General features: G+C 57.1%; 1 protein-coding gene across 1 annotated transcript in view; it reads right to left on the bottom strand.

Moving 5' to 3' along the window:
- Window positions 1-2207: 2207 nt before the first annotated feature.
- LOC103662091 (c-Maf inducing protein) overlaps window positions 2208-15779 on the bottom strand; it is a 231979-nt gene continuing 218407 nt past the window's right edge. The window contains exons 14-21 of the mRNA XM_040633648.1: window positions 13854-13961; window positions 11606-11722; window positions 9845-9985; window positions 9111-9158; window positions 7857-8003; window positions 6857-6962; window positions 4976-5046; window positions 2208-2397 (exon numbers count right to left, since the gene is read on the bottom strand). Of these exons, the coding sequence (XP_040489582.1) occupies window positions 2344-2397; window positions 4976-5046; window positions 6857-6962; window positions 7857-8003; window positions 9111-9158; window positions 9845-9985; window positions 11606-11722; window positions 13854-13961 (792 nt within the window). The 3' untranslated portion in view covers window positions 2208-2343. The remainder of the gene's footprint in view (window positions 2398-4975; window positions 5047-6856; window positions 6963-7856; window positions 8004-9110; window positions 9159-9844; window positions 9986-11605; window positions 11723-13853; window positions 13962-15779) is intronic.

Raw genomic sequence — 15779 nt, 5'->3', positions numbered from 1 at the left:
TGTTGCCCAGAGGTCCTAGGAAGGCAGGGTCTCAGGCCCCACCCAGACCTTGGAAATCAGAATTTGCATTTTCCCGAGAAAGGCACATCGGTTCTAGAAGCTCTGGATAAGAGCGGCCAGAAGGGCCCTGATGTACACATTGGCATCCGGGTTTTCCCCTGGGGGCGTTTTTTGGTTATTCTGACTAGCGATGTAGCCGTGGCCGGCAGAGGCCAGGGGATGCCGCATGACATCCTAGGATGCCCAGAACGACCTCATGACAAAGGGGGATCGGCCCCACATGTCAAGAGCAGCACGAGTTAGGAGCCCTGGACACTCAGGAGTCCTGACCTGGGCCTAGGTCTTGTCCCCTTCCCACCCCCACCGAAAGGCTCCCTCGAAGCCACACAGAAAGGCCAGATGTCAATGAGTCACTTACAGTTTATTTTTGCCTGAAAGTATTTCACATCTCTGAACACAGCTACGTGACAGTAGTATTAACCATCAGGAAAAGCAACAGTGCGAAGGGAAAAGGTGGCATGTCTCGGTTCTTTTTTTATTTTTTTTTTCCTTTTTTAAAGTTTTTTAAAGTTTTTTTTTTTGTTTTTTGTTTTTGTTTTTTTTTGTTTTTGCTTCTGCTTCTTCCTGCACCAGAGTGCTGTAAAGTATGGGACCAGAGGGGAGAGAATAAAACCAAACAACAGAAAACAACAACAACAACAGAAAAACAAAACAAAACACAAAACAGAACACACTCACACGCACACACAAAATAAAACCTGGCACGTAAAATGAATTAAGACTGAAACCCAATTTCTTTTTTTTTTCCTTTTTTAAAAAAATGAGGGCATAGTCGGGGGTAATAAAGTCTACCTAGCAAAGTATAAAACGACAAAAGCATGGTTTCCATTGAATAAGATTAAATATATATAAAACAATTACATTGACTGGGGGTTAGGTCTGGAGGTGCCGGAGGGGGCGGTATTTGTGCTAAACCAACAGAAAAGGGGGCTTGGGGGGAGAGGGGACCCCAAGTAAACCATAAAAGGGCTTTCCTGTACAGTGAGGGCTTGTTAAGAAAAAGCCGACTGTTTACAAAAGAAACGGAGGTTGGTCTGTCTCCGGGACTGGGGTGGGGACGGAAGGGGCATCTGTGCTGCAGTGGTCACATTCGTGGGGGGCGGGGTGGGCAGTCAGGCTGGTGGAGGCGACGTCTCTCTCTTCTCCCAAGAGACCATGCAAAGAAGCAGGCATGCATGAGGAGACCACGAGAAGCACAGGATGGCAGGGAGGCCGCGGGCCGCAGTCTCGGTGGGGACGGGCATGGCAGAGGCCACCGGAGATGGGAGCTCTCCGGGGCAGGGGGCAGGGAGGGCAGGTCAGCACCCCCTACACGTGTAAAAGGGGGCTGAGAGAAAGCTGGGGCCTGGCGGGAGCAGGACTACAACATGGGGACCCCACTTCTCCCCTCCCTCCGCAGCCTGACCCCCACCCATGAGCAAGTTGGAGACATCTGGGACTTGGAAATGCACAGTGGGGGCGGGCGGGCAGACGGACGGCCGAGCATTAGCATACAGAATCCATTACGAAAAAGCAATTAATTTTCCAAGGAGGTTTTTTTTTTGTCGGTTTCCTTTAAAAAAATAACAATAATACTACCACTACCCCAACAGCTGACTGGTTTGTACAGTACTACAGGCCAGGGGCAGGTGGGGTGGGAGGGCAGGAGGGAGGGAGGGTCAAAGACTTCATAAATAAGAGGCAGGTCCCAGACCCGCAATTTGTCAACATTTCTTAAATAGGCGCATTATTTAAATCTTATGTACAACAAGAATCACTTTGCATAGCAATGGCGAGGACACAGGACGGTGCGATGACATGTCTGGGTTTTCTTGTCCCAATGGCGGCGGGGGGGCCTGGTCGAGCCTCTGAGGAAGAAAGCAACCTTCCTCGGCCCTCGAGGCCCATCGGGGTCGTTTGACAGGTGGCATCGGGGTTGACTTTTCCCACACAGCATTAAACACAAAGGCAAAGAAAATCCACAAAGGGTCCCCCCTCCCCAAGCCCCCCACCCCCACCCCACCCCCTCCCCCGACCCGCTGATGCTCCTCTGGTTGCTACAAAGTCCATTTTAGATCAGGTCAAGGTTTCCAATTACGAAGCTAAAAGAATCAGGTGGGGCTGGGCGTGCTTACGGCCCCCCTCCCCACCCCCTCCCCCCTCCGCCCTCTGCCCCCAGAAAGACTCCCCCATCTATCTCACAGCCGGGACGCTGGGGGTGGGACCCCAGGACCGGCGCTCTACGGCTATTAGTCAAGAGTTGTGTGTCGCAGCTGCAAACGCCTTCCTGCCGAGCCGGGAGCTTCACCAGGCTTCCGTGTAGCGGACGTCCACCTCCTTCAGATTGGGAAGCTTGGCCTGCGGGGCAGCAAGGAGGAGCCGGTCCCTTCCAGCACCCGGCCCCGCGGTGCGCGGCTCCCCTGCCTCAGCGGTTGGGGGTCCCGCCCTGCCCTCCCCACCGTGCCATGGGGGCTCCCTGGAGCTCAGAGCGGGGTGACCTCGGGGAGAACACAGCACACGGGGTGTGCCCAGCCCCGGAGACGGTGGGTGACAGCTGCTGGGTCTTCCACACCCCCTCCTCTGAGAGGCTGTGCACCCCTGGCTCTGCAGGCGGGAAGCCTGGGTGTGAGCCCCGGCTCTGCTACTTGCTGACCACAGGACTCAGGGCAGAGCCCCCAGTCTCTGGGAGCCTTGGCATCATCTGTGAAGCGAACGGGATCCGGCCTCAGCTCCCAGGGCGGTGCTAAGGACAGAATACCTAAGGCACAGCGGCGGCGGGACTCTCTGCGTGGCCTCTCCTATTGCTTCTAGCCCCTCACCGCCAGCAGTAGGGCAGGGAGTGGAGTGGGATCCTGGATGCCCGCAAGGACAGGTACTGGCGGAGGTGGAGATTCTCCCCGCTCAGATCAGACTAGACGATTCTACATGCAATAGCTCAGAGCCGTTTCCCGTTCTCCATCCCTGCTACCCAGACACAGCTCCTGTCTTCCTTCTTTCATGAACAGCTGGCTGCTTCTCCACAAGGCTTCCCTGCACTCCCTCCCTTCCCCCTTTCCCCGTGTACCCGCCGGCCAGGGCGACCTGCGACCTGAGACCCCGCGTGCATACACACAAGCGCGCACAGCTCCTCGGGGCTTCTCTCCTGGGCCCGGCTCACGGCCCCGCTGCCCAGGCAGAGGTGACACCCTGGGGGCCTGCAGTCACCTGTGCAGCTCTGTAAAAAAAACTTTAAGCCAACTTCTCAAAATCAGGAGACCGCAACACGCAGACGTGGTTTCCAGGTTCTCCTGAAAAATGGGAAGCTCTGGCTGGACGGGGCAGTGAGCTGTGTGGCCTTGCCCGCCTGGCGGAGTCAGGCCGCCTCCCCAGCGGCAGGAGGGCCGCCCCCAGGCTGGTGCGATCCCCGCAGCACAGAGGCTGGGGCTTCACCCCAGGACCCGCGAGTTGGCGCCACGGGTCCCTCGAACGCGTGAAAGGGGCTTTTCTCCACAGCTGGCTGACTACATACACCCTTTGCTGCTCGACTGCAGGGTCTGGATCCGCGCTCCTCCAACTTCCAGGGGCATAGCAATTCTTGGTAGTGGGACAACAATGCCCACCTGGACTGGAGAGGAGGCCTGAGTCTACACCTGGGACAAGCCCCTTGGGGGGGCACTCAGGCCAGCTCCACCCCCGCCCCCTCTCTGCGTGCTGCTCAGGACGCTTTGCTCTCTCTTCTGGCCGGCCCCCCGGCCAACTCGCTTCTCAAACCCTCCTTCTGTGGAGGGTCTTCTGTACCAGTGAACAGGGCTGGCTGTCCCCTGTGCCTTCCCTGCTGGTCCGCGAGCCCTGTCCTGCCTGGCTTACTGCGTTTATCTGTCTGCCAGGCTGAGCTTCCTCCCGGGCAGCGGTGAGCCAGATGCACCCAGCGTGGGCCTGGCACATAGTAGGTGCTTCCAAAGTGGCTGTGGGTCTGCCTGAGCTGGAGGTGGGAGTGGAGGTGCGGGGGGGACCTGCTGGTGAGGATTCCCTCTGAGTGGCTTCCAGAGTGCGAAGGTGCCAGTGGGCTGGTGGTACCATCTGGCTGCCTGGGCCAGCCCTTCCGACCTTGGCACTGGCTATCTGCAGCCCTGCTCACTCCTTCTGGGGCAGATGGTACCGGGCCCAGGGGGACGGGGGCAGGAGGCTGCTGAAGGCCCAGCTTCCTTAATCCCCAAGACTTGTTTTACAAACAAAATGTGCCCTACCTTTTCCCACCCAGATCCTTCTTTCTTTCCCTAGTTTTATCTTGCCAACCTAGCCCAGACTGCCAGTCCAGGCTCTTATCTGTGTGACTGCACCAGCCCCATAAACGTGCTTCCTGTTTCTACTCTTGCTCGCACCACCTCCTGCCCCCACAAAAAATCAGTTTTCCTCGTAACAGCCAGAACAAGCATAATTCACCATATTGCCTAGAGCCTCTGAAAGCTTTCTACTGAAACTGGATGAAATCTGGAGCCCTTCTGTGACCTGAGACCTTATTCAGTCTGGCCCCAGTCTATTCTTTCTTACTCTCTAGTCACATCTGCCACAAAGTCACTTCGTGCCAACCCTTTCTGCCTCAGGACCTTTGCACTTGCTTTTCCTCTCACCCTTTGCATCTGTGGCTTATCTTTTAGGTCTCAGCTTATGTGGCTTCTACTTCAAAGGGACCGTCCTGAGGATCACAAGCCAAACAGGCCCTCCCTATTTCCCATCTACCCATTCCCTGCTGGCTTCCTCTTTATCACTCCTTTCAACCTGCCATTATTCCATTTACTGCCTTATCTGCTAGCGGAACAGCCTTCCTGCTGGAGAATAAGCTCCACAGGGCGAAGAACCAGTATTTAGATGCTGTTGGATGGAAGGAAGGAAGAAAAGAAGGGAGGGAGGGAGGGAAGGAAGGAAGGAGGGTAGGAGGGAGAGAGGGAGGGATTACCTTCAGATCTTCATAGGTGTCGGCCGAGAGCTTGGTGCTGTTCATGTTTAAGCTGCAGAGACTCTTCATGGCTGTACAAGGACAAACAGACACAGTCATGAGGTCAGTGAGGCTCCCACAAGGGTAGCTGCAGGTATGGGGCAGTCAGCCTGGGGGGCTGACTCTCGTGGCCCAGGCCCCCCGATGAGGAGATGAGAGTAGGAGAAGTGGAGCTTCAGGGGCACGGCCAGGGGCCACCAGGACAGAAAATCTGTTCCAGGCAGACACGGGTCTGGGCCTATGTTCTGTCCCTGCCCTCTGAGCTTCCCTCCTTTCTCGTCCCACTGTCACTCCCTCCACTGCCTGTACCCCAAATGTCCTCAGAGCTTGCCTGCCATATCGCAGATCAGCCCCAGGGGACCAGGCCTGGCCCATCCCCCAGGGGAATTCTGGAAGCTCTCCCGGTAGGGTTGACCCAGGCCCCAACTTCTTCTTCTTCTTTTTTTTAAAAATATTTTATTTATTTATTTGACAGAGACAGACAGCCAGTGAGAGAGAACACAAGCAGGGGGAGTGGGAGAGGAAGAAGCAGGCTTCCAGCGGAGAAGCCTGATGTGGGGCTCGATCCCGCAACGCCGGGATCACGCCCTGAGCTGAAGGCAGACGCTAACGACTGCACCACCCAGGCGCCCCCCAGGCCCCAACTTCTTGAAAGCAGGTCTCAAACTTTGGTTTGGTCAGGAGTCGCTTGTCAGAGATGCGATGCTCTGCCCCACTCTTCGGGGCGCTAAGCCAGGGGCTGTGCGACTCCAGTGACAGTGTCCAAGGAGCACATTTGTACAGAAATGTCTCCAAACCTCATCTTCTCTGCCCTCCATTACTCCCGTCTCCTGTCCCCACCCCTCCCAAGCCATCTGGAGTTTGCCAGCAACCCTGCAGGTGCCATGGCCACTGCCCAGCATACCCCTCCTCAGCCGCTTCCTACATACGTGTCTTGTCCACCCAGATTCAGTCGCCTCCCTGGGAAGCCTTCCTCAACTCCTCCCAGCCGAGGCATGGGGCCTCTGGTCTAAATCAGTGGGTCAGAAATGGGAAGTGCAGATTCCCAGGCTCAGCACCCAAGAACTTAGTCTGGGAGATTAGGGTTGGGGTACGGGAATCAGCATTTCTGGGTTCCCCGAGTGTGAATGTGTCTGTATGTGTGTGTATATGTGTGTGTGTGTGTGTATTTAAAGATTTACTTATTTTAGAGAGACAGCACATGTGCGAGTGGGGGGAGGGGCAGAGGGTGAGAATCCCAAGAAGACTTCCCGCTGAGCGCAGAGCCCAATTCGGGGACTGATCCCACCACCCACGAGATCACGATCTGAGCCTAAACCAAGAGTTGGACGCTCAACCTACTGAGCCACCCAGGTGCCCCTTCTATTAGGGCAACGCTTCTCAAACTTGAACAGTGCATGGGAATTGCCTGGGCATCCTGTTAAAATGCTGTTTCTGAGTCAGCAGGTCTGGGGTGGGACCTGAGAATTTGCACCTCTAATCCCAGGGGATGGCTGCCGTGGCTTGGTCAGGGCAGCCGGGCAGCATGTCCTAGAGCACTTCCCTTGAACCTGCTTCCTCAGGCAAGTATCTGGAGGATATGGATACTCATTTTTCCTTTTCTTCTAGAATATAACGTCCCCGAGGTCAGGGGTATTTCCCCTCCTGTGGTGTTCCTAGCACCTGGAATGGTGCCTGGCACACAGCAGGTGCTCACCAAACACGTGCTGGATGAATGAATACATCCCAGCACACAGCAGAGTGCACGATGCAGTCCGTGCTTAGCCGAGGTTTGCTGAATGCACGCAGCATGCACGCACGCAGCAGGCCCTCGCCCGCCCTGGCAGCCCCCTCAGTACTCACAGCTGAGGGCCAGCAGGCCGGCGTCGGTGACGGGCGTCTCGCACAGGTTCAGCACCTGGAGCATGGTGAGGTGCTCCGACAGGAGCCGCAGGCCGGCGTCTCCAAACTGCGGAGCACAGAACCTCTTAGCCCTGGGACTCGACCAGCTTCCCCCAGGCACCCAGGGAAATGACCTTGAGCTTGAGGCTGGGGTAGCAGTGGAGGAAGGCGATGGGGACAGAACCATGGCCCTCCAAGCCCCGGGGGTCTGGGCTGCTCTCACTTCTCTCCAAAGACTCAATGCTTCTCCTGACCTGGGTTCGAGTCCAGCTTCTGCTGGTGGGATGTGGGCCAGGCAAGGGCCATCCCCAGGAGTCTTGCTGTCTGTCAGGGAGGGCTTTGAACTCAGTGGCTCTGGCTACAAGTGGGGGCCAAGGCAGCTTTTCCCCGGGGCAGGACAGTGGGACGGGGCGGGATGGGCCTGGAAGGCAGACTGCCAGGAACACCCTGGTTTCTCTTCTGTAAAACGAGGGCGCTGGTGGGGCTACCCATCCCAGGGGTGGCATGGGGACCACATGCACTGATTCACGCGAGGTGCTCCACAGCGCAAATGACCCTGAGCACGGGCAGCAAGTAGCCGTGTGCTGCGGTTATTGTGAAAACAAAAAGACCCACGAGCTGCCCGTGTGCTCCCCAGGCAGGTGCGTGACACCAGCCCACCTCTTAGCCCTGCCTCTCAGGGCTTCTAAGACTTGGTCCCGCACATCCCTGCCCTGGGCCTTAGCAATTCCACTGTGAAACAGGCTTCAGGAGATCCTAACCCTCCCCTGGCCTCGGGAGTGGGTGCTGAGCGGCGGAGGGGTGTGGTCATCAAGAGATGGGCCAGGGGCTCTGGGCAGAGAGGCCAGCCATAGAGGAGGGCAGAGCAGGTACAGAGCAGGGGTGCGCTGGGGCACGGAGGCGGGTGCAGGCTGCGGGGGCGGTGGGCGCATGGAGCAGGGTGCAGGCAGGCAGTGTGCACCTGAGTGGACCACAGGTTGAGCTGCTTGAGAGAAGGCAGTTTGATGAGGTGCTCAGCGCAGGCACTGGTTACGTTGGTGAAGGCCAGACTGAGGTTCTCCAGGTTCCCGAAAGAGCCGGAGCTCAGCAAACGAGCCAAGTCGGCGTCCTGCAAACAGACAGGCAGCTGGGGTCTCGGGGGAGGCCTTGGGCTGCCAGCAGCTCCTGAGAGCCCTTCGGACCCCTCTCCCCACTTGTCTTCCCTTGCCCTGCGGAGAGCTGTAGCTGGGGGCAGCAAATCCCCAGGAGGTGGGGTGACAGTGTGGCTCGGGGGGGTTGGACCGAGGGGGCTGTCGGGGAGGGAAGGGCTGTTTCCACGTCCCTGTGGGTGAGGGAGAAAGCCTCCAGTGCTGTGACTCACACCCTGAATCACCGACTGGGGTGTTCTGAGGCCACGTCCCTCCCACAGGCGTGTGTGCGTGCACGCGCGTCCGTGTGTGCCTGGTCAACTCACTCTCCCAGGCAGCGGCTGTGCCCATTTCCCACCTGCAAACACTGAGGCCCCCCAACTCTGAGGCCTGTGTAGACCGATGCATGTGTAAGCACCACACCGTGAGGTCACGGAGGGTAATATCCGTTCTCCCTTCCACCTTAGTGACTGAATCCTTGAGTTTTAGTGGTCACACAGCTGCCCTGAATAAAGGCTAATCTCCCAGCTAGGTGTGGCCATGTGCTGAACCTGGACGACGGTGTACAGGGAGATGTGCCCACTAGAACTTTCAGAAAGTCCTGAAAGGGAAGGGGCATGTTCTTCTTTGCTCTTCCTCCTTCTGCTGGTTTGAATGCAGATGTGATGGCTAGAGCCTGAGCAGCCTTTTTGGACCATGAGGTGGAAGTCTCATGCCAAGGACAGTGGGGCAGCAGGAGAGAAGGGACTAAGATCCCTGAAGACTTGTAAATGGGGGTGGAAAGAGGCACCAGCTTCATAGTGTTACTGTGGTGATAAAATGAACTTATAACCCAGTATCTGGTATATAAATGCTTCATGTATGTTAGCTATTATTACTATTATTAACTTACGGTAACGTATCAATATCAACAATAATCTATCACATTCGGTTTCCTGCAACCCAATTCCCTCCTGGAAAAGCTGGCCTGTCAAGGACTATGTCATTCATTTTCACTTCCACCAGACACTCTCTGCTGTTCCCCAGAGGGGAGGCCTAACCACCTCCTTCCCTCCACCCAGCCCCACAGAAGAATGAAACCAACTCACTGTGGACTTGGAGGGCAGTGTTAGCCTAGTAGGCCCACCTTTCCTTTGCTGCAACAGAAAAACCAGACTGATTACGACCCATGCTTTCCCCTGAGCTTCCATCTTACACACCCTCTCCCCATTAACATCACGCACAGTGCCAGGTTCATTTCTGGGTGGTAGAAGGCAACATTGTGGTAGAGAGGAGATCCCAAGAAACACCAGCAGGGGAAGAGAGACAGTGAAGCCCCTTCAAGAAGGGAGTGTTAGCGTACAGCTACCGCTGGAGGCCTCTGGGTCATGTCTCAGAGGCATCCCACCTGTGCGGAGAGAAAGCTGGGGTATTTACACACCCTCCCCTATCAGCCACCGGGTCAGAGCTGCTCCAGGGGACCAGGGGCATGAGTCCACTGCCACTCTGAAGTCCAGCACTGGTGCCCTTAAAGAACGGCCTAAGGGACATGGATGATGTTGGGGGGGGGGTGCCAGTGACTGGCATGCATGACTCTGGGGGTGAGGACGCATTCCTGGCATGGCCGAGGAGGAGCTATGTGACTGTGGGTCACTGACTTGACCTCTCTGCAATCATCTGGGAAGTGGCAGGTGGCAGTCCCGACTTCTCTGGGTCTGCAGGAGGACTCACTGGGACAGAGGCCCGTGCAGGTGCGGTGGTCCTGGGCTCTGCCCTACCATACCCCACCTGTGCTCTCTGGCTGGCCCAGCTCTGGAGCCGCGGAGCCGGGCTGTGGACTCACCAGCTCCTTGAGCTCCCGCTGCCGGTCACACAGCTGCTCGTACATGCGCTTGCCCACGCCCGTGCTCTCCAGGGTTGAGATGATCTGCAGCTGGGTGTCATTGTTGTCGATGATGTTGTATTCCAGCATCAGGCACAGGATCTGCCCGAGAGCAGGGGAGGCACCTTACAGCTAGCCTGAGGCTCTGGGCAGGGCTGCTCCTTGTAGGCGCAGAGGGCCAAACCCTCGGCCTGGGCCAACAGCCCCACACACCCGGGGAGAGGGGTCTATGGACAAGCTCAGTGTGCTCTATGCACCCCAAAATCTTATCCTGAAAATGAGTAACCGTGCTTTCCCCTCTCTGCATTTCTGCCTGCGTGATATTGGGCAAATCACCAACTGCAGCTTCCCATCCATACGATGGGAACATTCGTGTACACCCAGCTGAGCACAGAGCAGGCCCTTGGCAAATGCATGAAGAAAGGATGCATGCTAGGACCTGAAGGGTTGGTAGAGAGCCCAAAAGACAGGACACCTCCTTCCATCCCTAGTTTCCCCACCTTTGCCCGGCACACGGTTGGTGATCAAGACATGTTCACTGAGTCAAACTGGAGCCCCGGGGAGCACCTGCCACGTCCTGCCTCCTGGGGCCTCGGGTGGCTGCATGCCTCACTCTGCTTCCCAGCCCTCCTGCCCGGGCTTCACGTGCACAGCCCGGCCTCCAGATTTCCTTTCCGATGACAACTCCCCCTCCAAGGAGAGCCCACCTGGCCCAGGCCCTCACAGCATGGCTCACCTGCCTCCCGGCTCCCTGCACACCCCTGGCCCTGCAAGTCCCCTGCACAAGCACGTGGATGAAGCTCCAAGACCCTCACCAAGGCCTCCAGACACCTCGTAGGCTCTTCAAGCCCGTCCATCCGAATCCCCAGCATCCTGCCCCTTGTCCCAGCCGTCCTGGCCTCCTCCCTGTTCTCACACCACACCTCCTCCTACTGCAGGGCCTGGCCTGTGCTGCTCTGGCCTGGACACCATGCTCCTGACTTCTTCTGAACTCTTTGCCCCCAAATCTCACTGCAACTCTCAGTGGCAGGGAGAAAGCTCTGGGGCTCAAATTCTTGGGATGCTCTTCCCACTAAGAGGTGTTCTCAGCCCCAGCCCCTTGACTTGGGCTGGCACGTTCCCTGGGTAGCACGTGGCACGGTGACACCGGCTGACTTGGAAGGTGCGTGAGGAAGAGCAATACGGCTTCTGCCCGTCTGCCTTTGGACAGCGGCCTGGGAGCCTCAGGCTTCTGGGGACTTTGGGAGGAGACAGAGAGGAATCAGGCCAGGCGTGTGCTCCCTGGTGTGCGGGAAGGCTGCAGCCCCAGGCTGCTGCGTGCAGAGAGGCCCGAAGTCCCAGATGCTTTGGCCTCCCCTTGAGAGACCCAGAGTGAGAACCTGTCAGTTGAGCCCAGTCACCCCAAGATCTGTGAGCCAAATATATGAGTGTCATTGTTTTAAGCCCCCGTTGGGGTGGTCTGTTACACAGCAATAGACAATGGAACAGAAACCTCCCCTGATCCCTTGGGTCAAAACAGATCACAAGTGAAACGGATAACTTATTTGAGGGAGACCGCACGCTCCTGCGAGGCTTAGGACAGGCGAGGGCTACACCTGCCTCATTGGCGGCTGTGTTCCCAGCTGCTTTAACAGCTCTGGGCTCCTACAAGGTCCTCAGTCAACAAAGGCGAAGGCTCGAACGAGACAGCAGCCTTACCAGGAACTTGGGCCAGCTCCTTACCTCCACCATGGTCTGGTTCCCCCTCAGCGCCAGGAGCATGCAGGGGCCCAGCTTGTTTTCCGCCAGGGAGAGCAGGAATTTTTTGGTCTTGTAACAGGAGCCCATGAGGATGTGCACCTGCGAGGAGAGACGGCTGTGTGAAAAGCAGCGGCCACCACGGGGCTGTGGCCCGAGACGCCTGCTTCTGGGATGCTGAAAGGATTCCCAAACCAGAAGGCCCGCCCACATCCTATCTGGACACTAGATCTGAACTGATCATCAGACCCCCCCCCCCCACATTCCAATGTGGATGAACCTCACGGATATGGTGCTAAGGAAGCCAATCACAAAGGACAAATCCTGTAGGATTCCATGCACGTGAGGGACCTGGAGCGTCGGACTTGGAGGCAGGAACAGAGTGGTGGTGGCCGGGGGGGGGGTGGTTAGTGTTTAGGGGGCACAGTGTCACCATATGCAGGACAGAGAACAGTAGGGAGCTCTGCCTCCCCTTTCCCAAACTCTCTGGGAGCTCTAAGGGATGCTGAGTGATCCCTGCCCCAGAAATCCAGGAACTGGCAAATTCTGCCCCACCTGGGTTCCAAGCAGGGCAGCCACCGAGAAAACGGGGTTTCTTTCTGGTGTATCTGGAGGTGGCACCCAAGGGCAGGGGGCCCCAGCCAACAGGGCTGGGGGCCCAAACACTTGGTGTGCTCCCCCCTCCGACTTCGTGCGATAGCAAATGCCCTTCCATGGTTGGAAACGGCAGCCTAATCAAGGGGACCTCTCCTGCGCCCTGCGTCTCCATGGAAATGAGGCACTGCCATCCCAGGGGCTGGCTGCTTCCTTTTCCATGTATATTTTTTCCGCTCCATCATTAACAACTCTGGCACACGGACGCAATCTCTCAGGCTGGGAAGCTGCCAGCTCCCCGGCTTCTCTCGCACACTGAGTCCCCACATCAAGGGGTGGGGGTCCACTGGCTGTTGCCATGGTGAAACTGTGACATCAGGGGAGCCCTCGTGAGAGGTGGGGGAGGTGCAGGCAGGCAGATGCCAGCATCTCCAGGACGCACAGGGCACCTGAGAGGGGCTCATCAGGCAGCGGGTGAGGAGTGGGGGGCCAGTGCGTAACGAAGAGGCTCTAAAAATATGTCCCTTTCAAGAAAGATTCCAGAGGCAGCGCCGGATTTGTCGTCACTGCAGAGAGCTTCGTGAGCTGCTGCCCCACTGCACGGGTGGCCCGGCAGAGAGACAAGACCGACCGCAGCCGTCACCTCTGAGCAGGCCATGCACTAGGCCCCGGCGGGGCACCCCGCGTCCACTGTTGCATGCACTGGCATGGTGACCCCGAGACGCCGGCACTCCACTCCCTGGCTTACAGACGAGGTGGCGGAGCCGAGGTCACCACGCGAGCGCACAGCCGAGCCTCCACCTGAATCATGTTTTCTCAGGGTTGGGAACAGGCACAGTCCCAGAGCCCAGCTGGCCGTGTCAGCAAGCAGGACAGCCGAGGTCTCTGGCCACTGGGAGGGGAGCCTGTGCCCCCTTCAGGAGACACACATGCTGCCACTGGCAGGAGGGGTTGGCTCTGGACAGCGTGGGCTTGGGTCAAGGGAGGGACATGGAGGCTGAAGGCCTGTGTGACCTTGGGCAGGCCACCAGACCTCCCTACGCTGCTTCAACACAGGTGTGCTTAAGGGGGAAGGCTGAAGGTGAAGAAATGGTGCACGTGAGGCGTCCGACACAAAGAAAGTACTGGAAGTCACCGGGGGTGCAGTTACTGGTTTGGTGACCTCAGATCTCTGCTCTCCAAGGCCAGACGATCATCCTGACCTTGGCTTCTCACGGCAAAGATCAGGCGAACCGCTGGGTCTGCAGTGCCTTCTGGAAGTCCTGTGCACACCAAGCCCTCAGGGGCCCGAAGTGAACGCTGCCGCTACAATGAGCTGTGTGAGCTTGGGCGGTGAGCGCCTGGGGCTTCAGCCGCCTAGTCTGTGAAGTGGGGTAACGGTAAGCGTCACCTCCTCACGGAGCTGAGTGGGACTGAGTGAGAGCAGGAGTTTCAAGTCCTTGGCCGGGCGCCCGCTCAGGTGAGAGACAGCAAGGGACACTTGGGGTCGTCACCTTCATCACCATCTTCAGCTTCGATGCTGAAGTGTGGAAATTCCCAGGCTGGCCACCACTGCCAGATCGGGGCAGCTCTGGGCTCGGCAGGAGAGGCAAAGCCAGGCCCGCCCGCCGTGCCCAGCGAGGGGCCCCGGCCCACATACCATGCTGGCGAACAGCTCCCCATCGTCGTCGCAGGCCACCCCTCCAGGGCTGTAGAGCTGGAACCAGCCGTCCTTGCCGGCCCGCACGCTCAGCAGGCACGAGTGCACCTGCGGCAGAGGGGGGCACAACGGTCAGTCCCGAGGGCCCAAGGGAGCCCAGCAAATGATAAAGGCTCAGACAAGTCCCGCAGTTAAGAAACCTGTTTCACTTCTAGTCCAGCAACTCCCACCTCCTACTAAATACCATGGAAGGCCTTTTAGGAAAAAGTGTGGCACCCATAAACTGCGAACTCCAGCCATTCACCTTCAGCTCCGAGGGACGAAGGGCCAGGCCTGGCTTGGTTAGTTGCCCTGAACAAAAGCAAGTCTATGGCCAAATCGGGGTGGGGGGGGAGGAGGAGAGGCTCAAAGCAACTGCTTGGACTCAGTCCCCTTTTCACCTATGACCTTCTCAGGGGGTGGAGGGAGTTCTTTTTCTCCCTTCTCTCTCTGTGCCTCTAACTCCTCTCTCCTGCTCTCTGGCCTCAGCTCCCCCTGAACCTCTGTCCTGCTCACTCTCAGGGCACCCGCTCCCTCCACCGCTGGGGTCTGCACCTCCCTCTGAGTCTGTGCCTCTCCCTGGAAGGCTCTCTGTCCAGGGTGGGACAGTTCCATGCACAAGCACAGCTCTCTCTGTGGGTCTCAACTGCCTTCCCAGAGCTCTGCATGTCAGTGTGTGGGTGGGCATGTGTGTGCAAACACGTGTGCGTGCGTGTGTTTGGAAGGAATTCCACAACCACCCCGGTCCCTCCTATAACTGCAGAGAGAGAGAAACAAAGGCCTTTGTTTCTTCCCCTCCTCCCTGTCCTCAGAAGAGAGCTGAGAGATGTGCCCGATCATTTCCTTCAGGAGTGAAGGACAATTTGCTGCCAAAAGCCACTTACTCACAGATATTCAATTGATCACAACCCACACACAAGTAAACAAAACCGAGGCGGTGGGGCTTTGATTTTTCCCTCTGAGTTGGAAGAATATCAAATGTTAATTTGTCTACTTCAAAGAAAGAAGGAATCAAGAGTATGAAACTCTATTCGGCAAATATATCCAACAATTTATAACTCTGGCTTCTTCAGGAGGGAGAATGTGGGAGGGGAGAGTGAGGGAGAGAAACAGAATCAAAGGCAGAGGCACACAGGGGCCTGGAGCAAGGCCTGGTGAGGGGCCTGCTGGGGGCAGGGCCTCCCCCGCAAGACCAGCCCCTTGCTCTCCAGTCCCCCCGGGGGCCTTGTGGATGGTACCGGGCTCGGAAAGCTCCCTGCCAGCACTTGGCTCTGCCTCTCTGCTCTGGGAAGCAGCTGGGACCACTTTTATTCCTCATCTTCAAAGTTTGTATTTGAACTAAAGGCTCCCTTTCCAGAGGAATTCTGAGAATCTGTCTTCACTCACAGGGAAGGATGGCTTAGACCAGCACTGTATCCAACCACTTAAGAGCTCCCGATCTGCCATTTCTGCTTTTCCCACTGCATCTGAGGACCAACTTTGGGAATCAGGGTTTATTATTTTTTTTTAATTTTAATGTTTTTTTATTATGTTAGTCACCATACAGTACATCCCTGGTTTCTGATGTAAAGTTTGATGATTCATTAGTTGCGTATAACACCCAGTGCACCATGCGATACGTGCCCTCCTTACTACCCATCACCAGCTTATCCCATTCCCCCACCCACCTCCCCTCTGAAGGGGAATCAGGGTTTAGAATCAAGGTGTTTTACAACTTGATCCTTCGAGAACGGTTTTACAGCAGGGCCTCCAGAGAGAATATTCTGGCTCCGTCAAGAAGAAGAAATCACTTCCTCCTTTGCCCATCCTTAACCTCCCGCTCTGCTGGGGGTACGTGTGTCGCGGTCTGTCCCCACTCGGAAGCCGGATCCCCTCACATCCCAGGAT

The sequence above is a fragment of the Ursus maritimus genome, unplaced genomic scaffold, assembly GCF_017311325.1.
Source record: "Ursus maritimus isolate PB19 unplaced genomic scaffold, ASM1731132v1 scaffold_19, whole genome shotgun sequence".
Lineage (NCBI taxonomy): Eukaryota > Metazoa > Chordata > Mammalia > Carnivora > Ursidae > Ursus > Ursus maritimus.
Note: the sequence above shows the minus strand (reverse complement) of the source record. Positions and strands in the feature narration are given on the sequence as shown.